The sequence below is a fragment of the Dermochelys coriacea genome, chromosome 2, assembly GCF_009764565.3.
Source record: "Dermochelys coriacea isolate rDerCor1 chromosome 2, rDerCor1.pri.v4, whole genome shotgun sequence".
Lineage (NCBI taxonomy): Eukaryota > Metazoa > Chordata > Testudines > Dermochelyidae > Dermochelys > Dermochelys coriacea.
This window is the reverse complement of record NC_050069.1, coordinates 255,983,547-256,003,298: the sequence shown is the minus strand read 5'-3', so window position 1 is coordinate 256,003,298 and position 19,752 is coordinate 255,983,547. Positions and strand designations below refer to the sequence as shown.

Genomic DNA, 19,752 nt, shown 5'->3' with positions numbered 1-19,752 from the left:
GCTCACTTCTACCTCAAAGAATGGTAGGTTTAAGTACCTACAGAGCAAGGCCCAATCTGAACTGAGGAGAATGTAGGATGTGGGAGAGGAAAGCTGCAGAAGTTCAGCATTATGCAGATACAAACAGCGCAAAGATATTCTTTGACTCTCTCAAAGCAGTCTACAGACCATCTAAATCTGGCACAGCCCCCTTGAAGTTGGCAAATGGCACTGCCCTCATCAAAGACAAGGAGGGAATTGTACAGAGATGGGCTGAACACTTAGAATCATAGAATATCAGGGTTGGAAGGGACCTCAGGAGGTCATCTAGTCCAACCCCCTGCTCAAAGCAGGACCAATCCTGGACCAAACAAATACTCAATAGACCATTCACAGTCAATCGGCATGTCCTTGGTCATTTACCTGAGAAACCCATCAAGAGGATCTTGATGTCCCTCCATCAGTTGAGGAAGTTATGAAAGCCATAAAACAACTGAACTCTGGAAAAGCCTCCAGAAAGGATGGTATTCCAGCAGAACTGTATAAAGTAGCAGGCCCCAAGGCCATCAAAGTACACCATGACATCTTTAATAGCATTTGGGAGGAAGAAGAAATGCCACAAGACTTCAGACTTCAATTATTGTATTACTAGTTAAAAAAAAAACAAAACAAAAAAAGGCAGCAAAGCTGACTGCAGAAACTAGAGAGGCATTGCTCTCCTCTGTACAGGAGGGAAAATACTAGCTTGCATTCTATTAAACAGACTCACTGCAAACATGTCTGAGTAGAATCTGCCAGAAGTGCAGTGTAATTTCAGACCAGGTCATAGTAGTATGGACCTGATCTTTGTTGTAAGGCAGGTGCAGGAAAAATGTTTAAAGCAGAACATGGACATGTATGCAGTATTCATCGATTTGACCAAAGCTTTGATATGGTCAGCAGGAAGAGTCTGTGGGCTATTTTGCATAAACTGGGCTGCCCAAGAAGGGTCATACAAATCATCCGTCTGTTCCATAACCACATGACAGTGCAAGTACTTGCCAGTAGCGACTTTTCTAACGCGTTCGAAATCTTGAATGGAGTGAAGCAAGGTTGTGTACTTGCTCCAGAGCTGTTCAATTTGTTCTTTGCCTGTGTCCTCAGCCATGGCACAAGGGACTTGGATCAGGGGATATACATCCAGTACTGAGTCGGTTCTATCTTTGATCTTTAAAGACTCAATGCTCAGACCAAGATGCTGGAGCAGCTTCTCATTGAGGCACTTTTTGCAGATGATGGCACCGTGATGGTCCATATACATGATGACCTTCAGGTATTGTTAGATTTTTCTGAAGAATCCCAGCTCTTTGACCTCACCATCTGTCCGGGGAAGAAAAAGGTCTTGTTCCAACCAGCACCTCATTCCTGTCCCTCTGTGCCAGCCATCTTCATCCAACGCACACAGCTGAAAAATATGGATCAGTTCAAGTATTTGGGCAGCACCATCTCAAGTGACTATTCCCTTGATAAGGAAACTTTTCAGAGTTAGTAAAGCCAGCCAGGCCCTTGGCCGACTTCGAACAAAGTCTTTAACCAACACAACATTCATCTCTCCACCAAATTGAAGATTCTATAGTGCAGTGGTTCTAACATGTCTCCTGTATGGATCTGAGATGTGGACTCTTTTTCTAGATAAGATGACCGGATGTCTCGCTTTTAAAGGAACAGTCCTGTATTTAAGCCTGCATGCAGGTGTCCTGTCTTTTTCTTAAAAATGGGCAAATTGTCCCATATTTTCTGCTCCTCCCCTCCTCTCAGTACGGGCAGGTCCTGCTGCTGGCTGGATCCTTGCTCGCCAACCGCCCACCCACTAGTGATGAGTGGGGGGGAGGGTCCAGTGGCTGACTATGTGGCTTAGTGTACAAGGCTGGTGGCAGGGCAAAACTGCAGCCCATGGGGCTGGCTGCTCCCCCTGCTGGTCCATCAGCGCAGCCCCTGCTGCACTCTAGCTCTTGGCCAGCAGGGCCTTGTCCCGTTTCCAGCCAGCACTGACTGTGTGCTGTGAGCTGCAATGGCTAATGAGTGCAGGTAGGTGCCAGGCGGCAGCCACATAGGTGTTGCCTCTGCTGCCTACCCGTTGGCCCTTTACATGCTCCCCCTCTCGCTGTCCTCTCCCTGCTTTGCCCTTGCACCCCACACTGCACCTCCATATCCTTCCAGTGCTGTACAGAGAACCAGCCCCTGGTTGGAGCGCTCAGTTTACCAACAGCCTGGCTGGCAGGCTCCTTCCTCCTTTCCCCCATTTCCTCTGGCTGGCCAGCGCCCTGGAAAAATCAAAGTCCCTCCAGTCCCGGGCGCTCAGGAGCTGAACCCTGCATGTGCCAAAGTCCTGCACAACACTGGTATGGGCAAGCCTCTCCACCCCTCAGCTAAGCTCTGGAGTAGTGGGGCGGGGAAAGAGTGCCATCCTGTTCTCACCCCACTCCTGCAGGCTCCACAATACCCTCTTCCCTTGCCCTGGGACTGACCCCCAGGGAGCTAGGTCTGCTCTGTCCCCTCCCCTGCTGAGCCACCTCTGGCGGGGTTGGCTGAAGCCCTTTCAGTCAAGTTCCCTGGGCTCTGGTGCACAATGCATCTTTAGGGCTTACCCCCCTTCCTGCCCTTGCTGTAGCTGTGGGACTGGAGGCAACTGGGTTATGTTGGTGGCCATCAGCAGCAGGAAGGGATGGGAGGTGCTTTCAGCCTCAGGGGAGCAGCTGGGGGAGAAAGAGATGAACTCTGCAAGGACATGAGCCTTCAAGTCATCCCTTCCCTACCTCCTCCTCCTCCTCCTCCCGTGCAGCTGGAAGCAGCTCCCGTCCCTTCCCTCCCGCATAGTGCCAAAAGGCTGCTGCTGCTGGTCATATTCTGGTGTGAACCCTGGCAGAAATCTGGGGAGGGGGAACACGTGACCCTGCATACCCCCCTTCCCAACGTGTTGCTTCAGGAAGATTTGGTCCTAGGTACCAGAAGAGGCGGGTCGGTCCTGGGGGCTCAGGTAGACATGGAGGGTTGAGTTGGTCGGTTACTCCTGCTGTGAGAGAGAGATGTATGGGGGTGGGGTGTCACCCGTCCCTGTGTGAAACCTAAAGTCTTAAAGATAAGATGGTAAATAAAATCCAACTATGCAGTATTTCTTTTTAACAGGGGCTCAGTCAACTTGGTGTGAATTTGAATGTTTGTATGCCATAGTTCTGATTGATTGCCATTGAAGTCACTTGAATAAAAGTAATTTTACCAGATGTCCCGTATTCAGCACAGGGAAATATGGTCATCTTAACTAAAGGTGCTAGCAATCACATGGAACCTCAGCCCTTTTCTACAATCTCTTCTTGAGCAGGCCCTGATTTACCAGATGCAAACAGTCATCATCAAGGGAGACACTAAGAACTTCCCGAAAGAAAGAAAGAAAAAGAGTCCTACAGCATTCAGCAAATCAGACAAGCCATTAAAAACAAGCTCAAGGGGGTGGGAGGAATTCTGCCTAACCACAGCCAAGGACTAGATTACCTTTGACAATATGAGCAATTAATTAAACTTTAATTGCACTTCAACTGTTTTCTTTGATTTCATCCTAAACTCAGGCAAATCAGCCAACTGTTTATTATAGGTACATAGAATACCCTCAGCATGGTACAGAATGGAGCATGTGAGTGATTAGAAAAGGAGTACTTGTGGCACCTTAGAGACTAACAAATTTATTTGAGCATAAGCTTTCGTGAGCTACAGCTCACTTCATCGGATGCATTTCCCGAAAGCTTATACTCAACTAAATTTGTTAGTCTCTAAGGTGCCACAAATACTCCTTTTCTTTTTGCGAATACAGACTAACACGGCTGCTACTCTGAAACCTGTGAGTGATTAGTTATCAAATATATAGCTTGGGCTACTGGTGTGCTGAGTCAACTCCTTGTACTCGCCTGTCTGCCAGTGTTCAGCTGTTGCCTTTTGTCCTATGCTAAGGTTGAGAGTCCTCTGGGGCGAGGACTGCCTTTTTGTTCTATACCTAGCACAATGGGTTCATGATCCGTGAGAGGGTTTCCTAGGTGGTGGGGTAATGTAAATAATATCCCGAGAGAGCAGCAATTATAGATATTGTATAACAGTATGCCTTTCTCCAACAATCGCTGGGATGGAGCTCTACTCTTAGAAACTGAAATATTCCAGTGTTATCTCTCTAAAGCAAAGGGACAGTGCAATCATAGAAGTGAAGAGAAGACCAGGTAAAGGTGCCCTGTGCACTGAAAATTAGAACGGAGGGGTAGACCTAGCATGGACACCTTGCTTGAGCATGAATCCAAAGAGTTGTTAAAGAATGTGAACAGAAAATTCCTGACTCTCTGCCTTGTCAATCTCCTACCAGAAACTAGCTGCCTTAGAAGATTTGGTTCCTGTGCAGTGGTCCTCAGTGTGACCTTTTAATTAGTAGCCCTGTGAGGCTGTAACAATGAGCTACAATCACAGCCAATCTAATAATATTAAACGGGTAGACACTAATGTTCAGAGTTATTAGTTATGTGCAAAACCTTAATAAATAAGAGCAATGTTAGCTTTTCAGTTTCATCATTTGAACCCCAGTTGGTTGCCAAACTGCAGATCATTATTGCTCTTCTAGTCTGAAAATGAAGAACATACTGTGTTCCTAATTTTTTTCCAGACTATTAATTGAAATGAATTTCAGCTGATTTGCATAGGATCTTTCTGGAGAAGTAATGCCTTGTACATTAGCTAATGAAGGTGGAGGAATCATTTTTCGCTTACTTTTTATCTCCCAGTACTGTCTTCTTTTTTTTTTTTTTTAAACCTCTGCTGCTTCTCCTCCCAACTTTTATCCCTTTTCTCTGTTGTTTGACTACTTTTCATCTTTGTCGCCCTGTTGCTATATTTCCATTCTCTCCTCATCTTTAACCTTTCATTCTTATGACAGGGTCTATGCTAGAAATGTTAGAGAGAGCAGGTCCTATAAGGTTAGGACTTTTTTTTTTTTTTTAATGTGATACCTGCAGCTCCCACTGGGAGCCTCTGCCATATTAAAATAGTCTGATAATCAGTGAATTGCATATCTCTTAATTATGCTATCCAAGTGAGACAATATCCTGAGTCAAATGACATTCCGGGAGGCTGTTTTAGAGTTTTGCCAGAAAAAATAAAGGCAGAATTCATTTAATTTGCCTGGCTTTAGCGCACTGAATTTGATGTGTTATACTGGGAGAGTGTGAAACTCATGCAGATTCACATGAGACTTGCATAGAAGGCAGTGTGTGATTGTGGTGCTATGAGCTGTGTGAAATCAAACCAATTTGAGAAGAAATAACCCACCTAAGAGTTTAGAACACATATGGGCCTGTTTGTTTGATATGATTACTCATTCACACTGGTGTCAATTAGGCATAATGCAGTTGATGTAAGTGACAGGAGAATTAATAGTTACTCCTTATATATATACACACCAGTGTTAATTGAGACCAGAAGTAGGACCATGAACTTTGCCACCTGTATGTTTTGCTACTCAAACTCTGAAAGGTTCAACCACTAGTAGAAACTAGGGCTGTCAAGCGATTAATAGCAATTTATCGCACAATTAAAAAAAATTAATCTCTATTAATCTCTCAATCACATGGTAAAATAATAGAATACCATTTAAATATTTTTGGATGTTTTCTACATTTTTCAAATCTATTGATTTCAAAACAATATAAAGTGTACAATGCTCACTTTATATTTTTGATTACAAATATTTGCACTGTAAAAAACAAAAGGAAGTGTTTTTCAATTCACCTAATACAAGTACTGTAGTGCAATCTCTTTATTATGAAAGTTGAACTTACTAATGTAGAATTATGTACAAAAAAAACGGCATTCAAAAACAAAACAATGTAAAACTTTAGAGCCTAAATGTCCACTCAGTTCTACTTCTTGTTCAGTCAATCGCTCAGACAAACAAGTTTGTTTACATGTGCAGGAGGGTAATGCTGTCCACTTTCAGGTGACATTGTAAACAAGAAGAGAACAGGCAATTCGCATGGCACTGTTGTAGCTGGCATTGCAAGGTATTTACATGCCAGATGTGGTAAAGATGCATATGTCCCTTCATGCTTCAACCACCAATCGAGAGGACATGCATCCATGCTGATGACGGGTTCTGCTTGATAACGATCCAAAGCAGTGCGGATTGACACACGTTCATTTTCATCATCTGAATCAAATGCCACCAGCAGAAGGTTGATTTTTCTTTTTTGGTGGTTTGGGATCTGTAGTTTCTGCATCAGTGTTGCTCTTTTAAGACTTCTGAAAGCATACTCCACACCTCGTCTATCTCAGATTTTGGAAGGCACTTCAGAGTCTTAAACCTTGGTTTGAGTACTATAGCTATCTTTAGAAATCTCACATTGGTACCTTCTTTGCGTTTTGTCAAATCTGCAGTGATAGTATTTGTAAATCAAACATGTGCTGGGTCGTCATCCGAGACTGTTATAACATGAAATATATGGCAGAATGTGGGTAAAACAGAGTAGGAGACATACAATTCTTTCACAAGGTGTTCAGTCACTAATTTAACGCATTATATTTTTAACAAGCATCATCGGCATGGAAGCATGTCCTCTGGATTGGTGGCTGAAGCGGCATACGAATATTCAGCAATCTGGCATGTAAATATCTTGCAATGCCGGCTGCAACACATGTTCTCACTTCCAGGTGACATAGTAAAGAAGAAGAGGGCAGCATTATCTCTGGTAAATGTAAACAAACGTGTTCAGCCAGGCCCTAAGAGAAACAAGAGTTAGGACTGAGTGGACTTTTAGGCTCTAAAGTTTTACATGGTTTTGTGTTTTGAGTTCAGTTATGTAACACAAAAAAAAAAAATCTACATTTGTAAGTAGCACTTGTATGAGGTGAATTGAAAAACTTTGTTTACAAAATTTGTACTGTAAAAATGAAGAATAATGCAAAATAAACATGCTCGCTTTGTATTCTGTGTTGTAATTGAAATCACTGTTTAAAGTGTAGAAAAACATCCAAAATGTTTAATAAATTTCAATTGGTCTATTATTTAACAGTGCAATTAAAACTGATTAATTGCAATTAATTTTTGTGAGTTAATCATGTGAGTTAAGTGCAATTAAGCAACAGCCCTAGTAGAAACATTTGCATTTCTATTATTTTCTCTTCCTGATCTTGGTTTATTTTCCTTCCCTTCTTTAAAAATTGGAATCTGAGGGATAGCTCTAAGTTCTTATCACAGGTGACCTTCTAGCGCTTAGAAGGGTGGCTGGATTGTTTTGTGGGGATAGCACCATTAAAGCTAGCATCTTCCTCAGGGCTTTATGGATTTTCTGGCCATGCAGAGCTTTCTGCAGAACAGCTGGTCTCCTTCAAGCTTGGGTTCTCTGTTTGCTTGTCCAATCCAATCTAAAACATCTCTCAGCATGAAGGGTATCAGGGACAGAGATCAAAACTCAAGGAGAATCTTGGGCCTAAGGCATTGGACTGAGATCCAGCAGATCTGGATTCATTTCCTGTCTTTGCACAGAGTCCCTGTAAGGCATTGGGCAAGCCTTCAGGATGCAATTCAGGAAGAGACTTCAGTCTTGCAATGCTGAGTATCCTCATGCTTAATTTTTAGGTGCCTAGTAAAATCAGAGGAACAATACTGCTCTACAAAGCCTGAGTTAGGCATGTAGAAGGGGGGAGGGGGAAAGAGCCTGAGATTACAACCCCCAAAGCTCAGTTGCGAGGAGGGGAGCTGCCTAAACTCAGGTGGGATGCAGACAGGGGTAGGGGGGCTGAGGGGGGAGCGAGGTGTGGGGCCAAGCCCCAGCTGGGTTATGGTGGGGGCTGGTAGCCAGGACTGGGCTGTGTGATGCTCCTGCCCTGCCTCCTGTGGAGGCTGACCCTAGTGTACCCCCCCATAAATGTTCCTCTGAGGGGGCATGCCCCCCAGTTTGGGGATTTCTGTCCTGGTGCACAGGTTGGAGAGAGGGATGCAGCAGTGTGTATGCTCAGTCATCAAGGGAACCTGCAAAAATGTAGGCACCTAAAGAAACAGGACGTAGCTGTGTGAATACCATAACCTTTCTGTGCTCCAGCTCTCCATTACTGACAGGTCCCTTAAAGGGCCTTCCCTTTCTTTGTGTGTGCACAGTGCCTAGCACACTGGCTAAAGGAATGTAGTTATCTACAGGTGCTGCTGTAATACCCCTAATTCAAAAAGAATTCTATAATGGAGTATTGATGGGAAATCTTGGTCCTATGCTGGTGGAGGGAACATGATGACATATGTTACATGTCTAGAGAGGCTCATGACTGTAAGCATCTATCTCAGGGCAGACTGTCAGAAACAGCACAGCCACTGCAAACTGGTGGTGTGTTCTATAATTAGATTTCACCAAGCTAGTAACAAAGGTGAACTCCTGGATCACTATACCAGTCCCTCTTGGCACCCAGACAAACTCAACTTAGTGATAAATGGTCATTTACACCAAAATCACACCACATTCAGGTTGCTTCCAGTCCCCAAGACACCACTCACTTGCCCCAGATCAATTGGTACCTTAGCTCTTACACCAAAGACAATGGCTGTAGCCAATCCTGTATCAAACTTATTAAAGGTTTATTAATTAGGAAAAAGTAATGAGATATTTGTAGGTTAAAGCAAGCACACATCTACACAGAAATGAGTTACCATCTAAATCCTAACAATGACAGAGCTGTAGTTACTTGTCAAAGCATTTTTCAGGGCAGCCCTTGGGATCTCGGGCTTTAGTTTGGAGTCTCTGGTCTTGTCAGAGTTCAAACGGCCAAAAAAGGATGGAAACTTTTACTGTGGCTTTGTTTTCTTTCCTTCATTTGGCTTCCAAGTCTACAGGATGCGTTTTCTTGTACGAAGCATGTCCCAGATGCAATAGGGCCATTAATGAATACTTTGTATTGCAATATTGCTTGATGGCCCAGATGATTTTTACAGGCTTTCTGGATTGGGGTGGGGGTGCGGAGAATGATTCCCATGCCTGAATTCACAGCAAATGTTTTCAAAGTTATAAAGGAAAACTTTCATATTTTCTTGTAGCATGACATAAAGCCATTGCAAGTGAGAGTAATGCATGCAGCAACTTACATGCATGTCATAGAATCTAAATACTTTCTTATGAGACTAATACTATTTTGCGCACAACTAACATATGGGTCTGGTCTCCAGCTCTGAGTTTGTTAGGGCTTAGCTTACGCCTGCAGCCGGGGCAGTGCTAGCATCTGGCCTGCCAGCACCACACCCATCATTAGAAATTTTGAATCTCGGGTGGCTATTTTCTAAAGCTTTGCACCAGGTCAAACATGAATTAATTCAGAAAAGTCCTGTACGCTATGTTATACAGCAGCTCAGACCAGATGGGCACAGTGGATCCTTCTGGCTTTGAAGCCTATAGGGCTGTCACACATACTAAGTCAGCCTTCCCAGGAATGGGGCATTCTGAATAATGGTCCAATCACGGGGCAGAACTAACAGCCAAACAAATGAAATGTTCAGTAGTCATGCTTCATAATCACTAGCCAACAGTTCCCAGCGAGGAAGCTGGAAAGCCCTCTCTCATGTGAATGGGCTCCGCTACCCCTGGGTTTAGAGCTGTAATATAAAAGATGAAGTAGCTGTGGCCAGTGCTGGCCAGCTTGTATAGTGGAATGAAATGCACAACCATTCTGAAACATAGGGACATGAAGCTGTATGCTTTATTAAAAGTCATGCAAGCCAGAGGAGCATGAGAATCCTATTGAAGTATCACCACACTGCATGGGACTGGGCGAGGGGTGAAGAGCTACTCCTCGTACTGTGGCTGCAAAAGAGTGACTGGGGCGGGGGGGAGGAAATCCCTACACGCTATACAGGAAAAGTAGCTGAAGCTCTAACTGATTGTATGTAGCGGTTAGTGGTGCTAAAACTCAGGGGACAAAGGGTGGTCCTGTGGTTAATACCATGGCCTGGGATTAAGGAGCGAGGGGTTCAGTTCCCTCTGATGCTGTAGAGTGTGCGTGGCCTCATGTACATCATTTAATGTCTCTCTGACTATGTACACAGCTGTAAAATGGATGTGATAATACACCCTTTCTCCCACCCTCTCAGTTGACATTGAGGGCAGGGACTGACCCTTGTACAGCACCTAGCACCACCGTGCCTCAGCTCTAGGGTACGGGCTCCAGTAATAACTACAAACTGCAATATCCTGTAGGAGTTGAAACAAACTGAGTAGGATGGTTGTGACCTCCCCCAGGATGCAATCGAGCCTGTGGAATTGCTGTGCCCCTTTAACTCTCTCACTCAGAATACCTCTCCCCGTGCTCTGCTAGTAAAAAGCAGTCCCTCCAGGCTGTTAGCACACCCAGCAAAGTTACCTGCATGCTAGCCCAGCATGAACTGTATATAGGGAGACACCTGCAAATCCCCCACCAGCTGCTGCCTTGCACCCCCTGAAACATGTCTTTTACAGTGCTCAAGCCTGCCTTGGACAGTGCAAGCTCATAAGTCTGTCAATTTATGAAAGAAAATGAACATGCAGCTGCCCTTGTTAACCTGAGCAGAGATTTCCCCAAAAACGTCAGTCAAAACTCACTGGTTTAGATAAAAACATATTTATTAAACTGTAGAAAGATTGATAAAAGATCAGAATTGGTTACAAAAAGAAGAAAGATGACAAAAATCGCAATCTAATGCCTAAACTCTACCAAGCTAAGTAAAATTTGAAGCAAGCAACTTTCTCACCCCTCTGGATGTTGCAGGCAGGTCACAATTCTTAGTACACAGACTCAATTCCCTTCCCAGCCTGGGGCCGATCTCCCCTGTTCAAAGTCTTTCAAGCAAAGTTGTTTTAGTAGTGATGCGATGATGAAAAAGCCATTGTCTCGTATTTTATACCCTTCTCTTCTCCTTGAGGAACACCCCTTCCCCCCACCTGCAAGGGATAGACAAAGCAGTCTCCTGTGTATGAGAGATACAAAGCCTCTCTCAGGTGAATTGTATATTTCTTGCTCCCACCTGCTGTGTATGTGCCATTTGGGATGCCATGCAAGGCCTTTGTTATTTCTGAGGAGCCAGGCTGTGGGCGTTTTCCAGATTCACAACATGTAGCAAAAATCTCAGAACTTCATATACAAAGTTGATAGACACATTTTAACAGGACAGTAATGCTTAGCAGATCATGACTTTCCAAATGATTACTCACAAGGTATATTTTGTACAAAACATATCAATCATATAACAGTGGTGAATACGTGGGTATAGGGGGGTTACATGGGCTACGGCGTGTTACAGTGGTTATCCCCTACGTCTCAGGAAACACCTAACCTCAAGCAGGACAAGCAAAAGCATTTGCTCTTGCTGGAAGGGAAAGCTTAGCAGGGCCCCAAATTGCACCTGAAGATGTCATCCCTAAATCCGTTTGCATGCAGGAGTCTCAGCCCATCTGAGCCACAGAAACCCAGAAAGAATAACATCTCTTTGCCAGCAGAGACAGTTTCCTGCCTGTGCTGAAAGGCTGCAAGCACCTCAGGAGATGTACCAGAACTCAAAGATGAGTGGCCTCGTGTGGCTCTCCAGGGTCACTCTAGGTCTTACCTAGGGAGGTGGTAGAATCTCCTTCCTTAGAGGTTTTTAAGGTCAGGCTTGACAAAGCCCTGGCTGGGATGATTTAACTGGGACTTGGTCCTGCTTTGAGCAGGGGGTTGGACTAGATGACCTTCTGGGGTCCCTTCCAACCCTGATATTCTATGATTCTATGATAGGGACTAGTGACTTCACTCAGATTTTATGCTGCTTTATTTGATTCCCCACCCTGGGACTTCCATGGCACTGCTCCTGGTCAGAGTTAAGTATACACTTTAAATGCTTGGCTGGACCAGGGCTCTAGTCAATCTCAGCAAATTAAATGGTCCTTAAGTACTGAGGCAGTACTAATGGGGCACCTGCCGCTGCTTTCCCAGCCTTCCACACTGTAGTCTAGACTCGTAGCTTCAGAATCCCCCAGCTATCCCTTTAGGCCTGATGCATCTTCCTCCGCTAAGAAAATTTAGGTTTTTTGCTTCCTGGATCTGTGACCTGATGGGTCAGAGAGCCTGGAGTGGCTATAATCTTACCACATTGTCTTGAAGATAAATGCATGGAGATCTCAGAGGGCAAAGGGCAGATTTGCAGAGCCCAGCTGCCTCTCTGATTTGTCCTCAGTGGACAAATCTACACAGAGCCCATGATCATGTGACTTCCCCAGGGGACACTTCTAGGAAGGGGTTAGACTAAGAAAGGTGAGACCTGAGGACAAGACAGGGAGCTGGAGTTAGGAGAGGAGATCAAACAGCAGCGGGACACAAAGGATGGGAGGAAAGATGAAAATACAAGGTAGAGTCAGGAAGTGTCTCTGAAAATTCCAGTCTCCCCTGCTTTATGGATAATCAGAGGATTTAAACAATTCACGGACACTGAATTCCCCACCGATCCTATGCAAACACTTTTTCTGTTTCCTTTTCGAGATATGGATTTATAATGAAGACCATGAGCTGATTTTAAATAATCTCCTCTGCTTGGACATGTCAGAAACTCGCTCATCAGATCCACCTCGTCTCATGAAATGCCACGGATCTGGAGGGTCACAGCAGTGGACGTTTGGGGTGAGTGGTTTGCAAGGGGAGTACTCATACCCATCCCTGTGTTTAAGGTACAGGGCTACCCTGAAAAGTGACTGTGAAAATGGCATTATGGGAGGCCAGGAATGTGGTTTCTGTATCAAATGTGCTCAGTTTAATACGGTAAATTGCATGGCTGTAAGTCACAATTTAACTTGTGTGCAGCATATCCTAGAGGCTGTCGCTCAAATGTAGATAAGGATTCACAATCTGGACTCTGAATCAAACTGAATTCTTTTCTTTTCCATACATCATCAGCTGTAATAATGTTTGTCAGGCCAGATTACATTCATTCCCATCAATGAGGCTGCACAGGTATAACTGTAATTTAGTCATCAATTCTGTGGTGCCCAGGGAGGACTAGAACCCAGGTCACACTGTCTCAGCTGTGTTGGCTCTGCAGGACTAACAGAAGTAAGAAACAGTAAAAATATTTGTGTCAATGGCATAGGCAGGTCTGACCCTGGACATGTACAGGGAGAAGATCCGAGGAGTAAGAAGGTGTTATTTTTACAGTCACTTCACAGAGTAGAGGCACACGTTCAACCAGGCAAACTAAAATTGTCATCTGCACTTGTTTCTCATGTTGCTTTTAAATGGCTGACTTCACAAAGCAGCTGCTGAGTCAATTTTCACATCTGTATAGAGGCTGCTCCTCCTCAGTGTTAACCCAAAGCCTTCCCCCCTGACTAGCCTGGATGCAGTGGCAGCAGTAAATTGTCACTCTTTAACGTAAGCATTAAAACAATGGGAGTAGAGCACCAGCAGAACTCCCCCTGGGAGCAGGTAAACTCCCGTGCTGATGGATTGATAGTGGGGTGCATGGGGACTTTTCTGAGAAGGAGAGGGGGCCTCTGGGTGACCAACTCCATCCAGAGCTGTCCCCAGGTCTCCCTAGACAAGGGTCAGCGTGAGCCTTGGAAGGTGAAGTAAAAAGGGGTTGGCACAGTCTATTTCACACAACAGCAGGCATCTAACTAGCTTGGAGACTCGCTCCCTTGTGATGGGATCTACTAGCTGTGAGTAACTATCCCCTCTCACTCCTGAATACTAGTGCCAATGCTGGTGTGTCTGGTGCATGCGCACAGAACCCCCACTGAGGTCACTGGCAGTTGTGCCTGGGTATCTGAGTGCCAGATTTGGGTATTCTTTAATGCTATGTCACTGTGTAAGGTTATGTGTCCACTGAGTGATGAGACCCCGTTCCATGTTTGTCCAACATTTTTACAAACCATAGTATAGATATAACCTGACCAGGTCCCTGTAACTGGGCTAAAATCTTCTCTCCAGGGTTTACACCTAGTTATTGGGATATACTTTACAACTTTTAACTCATTGGGTCGGGGACAGGTGTATTGCCTTGGTTATACATGTAGAGTAGACTGGGTCGAAGTGAAGACCATCTGAAATGTGCATTGCTTTAGAATGGCCCACTAACTTTGGCATCACTCATTTTCAGTTCAAGGATGGAGCAAAGGCCAATTCCTTTTGTATTTCCTTTTTTATTTTATGTGTTTATATATATTTTATATTTTCTCTCTAGAAGAACAATCGACTCTACCAGGTCTCAGTGGGGCAGTGCATGAAGGTTGTTGATCCGCTTAGCCACAAAGGATACGTAACCATGGCTATTTGTGATGGCTCCCTTCCTCAGCAATGGCATCTGGAAAGCTGAATCTGAGAGAAGGCAGCACAGAGAGGCAATCAGCAGAGATCTGACTCCTCCTTGGCCATTGGTTTCTAAGTCATTCTGGAGGGCGTGGAAGGAGCCCTTAGCTGCTGTCCCTGACATGGACTATTTTAAGGATTCTGTTATTTAAATATTCTGCCGTGACCACCTGTGTGTTTGGAAGGAGTTGATTGGATCATTCAAATGCAGCAGTAGTGGCAGTAGCCTAGCTGCACAATATTGACACCTGTAGAAGTGCAATTTATCAACATTTCCTTGGATTATCCTGGATTAATGAATTGTTATTGTTTAAATAAGAGGAAATAATTAGAACAGTATAATTTGAATTTTGTGGTAATATTTTAACTCAGTGGACCTTTTTAAATGACAAAAGACAGAAAGGAAGGAAGTTTTCTTTCCTGACTGTTTCATGGGCAGCATCATGCTAATTTACATTTTTAGTCTATTTTAATGGCTGAATTATTTTAGCTCATCTGGAAAATATTTTAATTTCCTCTTCTCTTTCTGAAAATTGTCATTTGTAATATTTAAATTTAGTTTGGTTAATTTACAATTTTAACCCATTTCACATAGTCACATTTTCAGCTGCCATTTGTCATACAGTATTTAAAACAAAGTTACTATTACAAATTTTATTTTGATGACTCATGATGGTATCTGCATTTAAAATAAAGTATTAATGTTTTTTATTAATCATTATGGTTGTTTGGTCTGTTGCCTTTAGATTCAGAAGTACAGAATGCAAGAGACCAGTGCAAGCCAATGTGGGTCTGATAATTTGGATACATTTGTTTGAAGTGTGTTTAAAACAGACTTTTTTTGTAAAGATGCTTATGAAGACAATTTAGTGTCCTACAGTTTTGTCTTTCGCTGCAGCGATTGGTGTGGAATCAGAGAGTAACACATCCGACGAAGTGAGCTGTAGCTCACGAAAGCTTACGCTCAAATAAATTTGTTAGTCTCTAAGGTGCCACAAGTACTCCTTTTCTTTATGCACCGTTTTAGATGATGAAGATGGGAAAAAAAGTTGCATTCTTCTAAGACTAGCATCCCTAGTCTTAGAACACAGGCACATCAGGAGATGGGTGCCCCGTGTGCTCTTGAGATTTTTGTCAGTAGTGTTTGTGGGTCCTCAAACATGCCCGTGAAGCCTAGACAGGAGAAATGTTTGGTAACAGGCTAGCACTTCACCTGCACGTTAGAGAAAGATGCCTGCGTAAACGCTTGGCAGTAGCTTGGTATTCCCTGAAATCATTTGGGAAAGTTTCTCCCTCCTGATCCATTTTCCCAACTCTTGTCCTTTAGAAGTAACCAAAATACATATGAAAAAAAAATCAGGTTCTTTCCGGTCTCCTCTCCTGCTATTCTCATTCATGCCTTCCTCATTCATCCTCCCTCTCACTCACTGCCATAATTCTTGGGCCTTTTAAAGCTGTTGCCATTAACCTCTTAGTTCTGATGACCTTCAGGGACTCATTGAGAAGGGTAGGGGGTTTGCTTCCTCCTCTGCAGTTGATCCTTCTGCCCATTTCTCTTCTCCCATGTTCCTACCACCTCTTCTAGCACCATTTGGGAGTTGGCACTGTTGCTGAAACTATGCCAGCTGGCCAGTAGCCTTCTCCATCCTTCCACAAGCTCTCGACCCTTTGCTCAAACACTTCTGTACAGGTTTCATATCACATCGTCCAAGTGCCTCTTCCCCCCACAACAACAGTCTCTTCCCACCCTTTCATGTCTGGAAAAAAATGCAGAAACGAAGGGGTTAATTAAACTAATGTTAGCTCTACAAGAACCTATTGATACTAGGACATATATGAAGTAGAGTTAATTGGCACTTGCAGCACTGAGGAGGAAGAAATGCCACACACAGCCAATAGGAGGTACTCGGTGAATGGGGTGAAAGTCAATGCTTGGGAGATGCACAGCACCAGCAGCTCCCACTGAAATTACAGGCATTGCAAGTGCTCAGCATCTCTCAGGAACTGGCCCTAATTTTGTAATTCACAAAATGCCAGAGAGTTGAGAAGCAGCATGTGACTACTAGGGCTGTCAATTAATTGCAGTGAACTCAAGCTATTATCTCAAAACAAATTAACTCAATTAAAAAAATTAATTGTGATTAATTGCAGTTTTAATTGCACTTTTAAATAATGAAATACCAATTAAAATTTACTGTACATATTTTGGATGTTTTTCTACATTTTCAAATATATTGATTTCAATTACAACACAGAATACAAAGTCTACAGTGCTCACTTTATATTATTTTTTATTACAAATATTCGCACTATAAAAAAAGAAACAAAAGAGATAGTATTTTTCAATTCACCTCATAGAAGTACTGTAGTGCAATCTCTTTATCGTGAAAGTGCAATTTACAAATGTAGAATTTTTTTTTTTTACATAACTGCACTCAAAAACTTTAGATCCTACAAGTCCTCTCAGTTCTACTTCTTGTTCAGCCAATCGCTCGGACAAACAAGTTTGTTTACATTTGCAGGAGATAATGCTGCCTGCTTCTTATTTATAAAGTTACCTAAAAGTGAGAACAGGCATTTGCATGGCACTGTTGTAGCTGGCATTGCAAGGTATTTACATGCCAAATATGCTGTACGTTCATGTGTCCCTTCATACTTCGATGTGTAGATTGTACTTTTATCATTTTTTACAGTGCAAATATTTGCAATAAAATAATGATTTCAATTACAACGCAGAGTACAAAGTGCACAATGCTCACTTTATATCAATATATTTTGAAAATGTAGAACAACATCTAAAAATATTTATAATAAATGTAAATAGGTATTCTTATAATTGTTTAACAGTGCAATTAAAACTATGATTAATTGTGACTGATTTTTTTAATCGTTTGACACCCCTACACCCTAGGCGTTCTTTTTCTGGCTTAGCTCATCGGATTCTCCAATTAAACCTGGAGGGTCTCAAACATACCTGATGGCTGCATGCAGGAAGCTTGGCTGGAAAATCAGTGCCCCATACTGCAACAGTTAAAAGGAAAAGTCAGTCTTTTCCTCTTTGCCTCCCCAGGGGTTTTGCCTCTTTAAACGTGGTTGTTGCCTGTTCTGAGCTCAGTCAGCGCTACAGCGGTTAATGCCTGTTACAATGTCAGTTTTAGCCATGTAGAGAGGAATCCATTTTTCTCCTTCCAAGACACACTCATTTCCCCTCTTCTTTGTCTAGAGTCTCCAACTGAAATCAGGGTTCAGGTGCAAACCCGCAATGAGAGAGTCCCTATCCCAAAGAGCTTACAATCTAAATAGACCAGACAGACGAAGAGGTGAGGAAAGGAAGCATTAACTCCATTTTACAGATGAGGAACTAAGGTAGAGAGAGGTTAGTGTGCAAGGACATGCAGGGAATCTGGCAAAGCTGGGAATTAAATCCAGCTCTTCTAATTCCAAGTCCATCTTGTGATTCCACATGACCATCTTTTCTGTCTCTCTTCCCAGCTAACTTCCCTCAATTGCATCATCCTTCAGCTGTTTCCCCTTCCTCTAACTTGAGTTGCACACACAACGCTAGTCTCCCCAGTTAAGCTGATTGTGGCACAACTAGCTTCTTGTATGCTAACTGCCATACAATAGATGGACAGCAGGCAGAGAACCACAGCTCTCATTGCTTCCCCAAATGGAGACTCTTCTCCGCATCTGCTCTGCTAAAGCAGAAGACTCTAGGAGAGAATCCAGGCTTTAGGGTTATATCACCATTAGTGAGGGACTTTTAAACAATGCTAAGTCTTGATCCCATAAGCACTGAAAATATCTGTTTATCCATACCTCAGAGGTGCTTAAAGATAGGGGTTATTCATTCTTGCTGGCTGTCCCTAGTTATGCTTAGCTTCCAGGTGTGCCACAAAACATTTTCTAACCAATGTCAGCCTTGCTCAGCCAGTAACTCCCTTACCTCAGGATCAGAAGATTGTGGGTCCCTCTTGCGTGTTTTGCTTTGCTCCCTCTCATTCCTTTGGAGTATGTCATGCCATTCTCGTGTAGGCCTAGTTCTCTCTCCCTGTTGCTTTTCCCTTAAAGTTTTACATCATGTCTTCCTCTTCCATTTGGATGGCAAGCATCTCAGTGGAGGGACATCATCTTCCTTCCTGTCCTTGTGCTTGGCATGGGGACTGTTGCTCACACAGGGAGAAAAAGGAACAGGCGATCCTCAGTCTTCTCTTCAGCCTGCTCACTCTCTCTCTTTGACCTCATGCTGCCTTGAAGGGTTAAGAAAGGTGGCCCGGTGGGGTCAGCTTCTTCCCTTCCTTGAAATTTGCTTCTCCCCCTTTCTCCTCCAGCTCCATCCCGCACTTCCTTTATTTCATTGCGTCCCAAGTTCCAGTCTCCTGTGTGGCCTTCACAGACCCAACTGTTTCCTCAAAGCATGGTCGCTGTTGCATAAGGAATGAGCAATTTCTTACCTGATAATTTTCTGTTAACAACTTTTCTCGTCATTCATCACTATTGGCCCCCATCTGTGGAATTTGGAAGCAGTCCAGGGTTGGTGCTGTAGAGTCCAGAGCTAAGTCCCACCCTTCAGCTTAGGCAACCAGAAGAGTTCTTCCAAAGCTGTGGAAATACTCCAGCAACCGATTATTGTCAGTAAGACAACAACTTGATATCATGTGTACATAATCTTATGGTAATTATATGTCCAACTCTCCCTTTAAGGAAACATTTCAATTGGTTACAAATTGTGTTCCAGTCATTTACCAGGCTACCAGGCTGGGTTAAATGAGGAGAGAAGCTGCTCACAAAAAGAAAATTGTCAGGTAAGAACCATCTCATTCTGCTGCACAACTTCTCTACTCATTCGTCACTGATGGGAAGTAGCAAGCAGCGAATCACAGAAGTAGGGAGGGAAAGGATAAGCGGAGATTTAATTATTATCAGAATAGACAGGAAAAAAATAGACACCATCTCACCGTCCCCCATCACCTAACCAGTATAGACCAAGAGCTTTGTGATCTAAGGAATTGTTTGAGAACCAACCCAGTAGCACCTTCCTACCCATGGATGTCTCTGTGGAGGAATGGAAACCTATTTTGCACATGTTCCTCAGATCACAATTTGTGGACTTCAGTAACTCAGCCAGATGCTATGGGTCTGTGACAGGAATTGGTGGGTGAGGTTCTGAGGCTGCAATGTTGCAGGAGGTCAGACTAGATAATTATGATGGTCCCATCTGGCCTGAAAGTCTGTGAGTCTCATACATTTTTCCCTTACAATGCCACTAGGAACCTTGTAGGAAGCATTGACTTCTTCGCAAATAGTTTTCCAGATGCCTAGCATGCCAATTGGTGCAGAATTTTTTTTAACATTTTGCCTGCAGCTTCTTTGAGGCCCTATGGCCCTGGCATTATGGATAGAATGAGATTAGCGGGGTACAAC

The 19,752-nt window shown here is 43.5% G+C and overlaps 1 protein-coding gene across 9 annotated transcripts in view; it reads left to right on the top strand.

The window, feature by feature from the left end:
• Positions 1-19,752, top strand: part of GALNT11 (polypeptide N-acetylgalactosaminyltransferase 11) — a 97,431-nt gene that overhangs the window by 65,707 nt on the left and 11,972 nt on the right. For 7 of the 9 annotated variants that reach the window (XM_038391409.2, XM_038391407.2, XM_038391406.2 and 4 more), the window contains 2 exons: positions 12,508-12,645; positions 14,204-15,038. In XM_038391409.2, the coding sequence (XP_038247337.1) occupies positions 12,508-12,645; positions 14,204-14,335 (270 nt within the window). In that variant the 3' untranslated portion in view covers positions 14,336-15,038. Of the gene's footprint in view, positions 1-12,507; positions 12,646-14,203; positions 15,039-17,551; positions 19,109-19,752 lie in introns of those variants that run through there. The other 2 variants (XM_043509690.1, XM_043509691.1) reach the window with 2 other exon arrangements.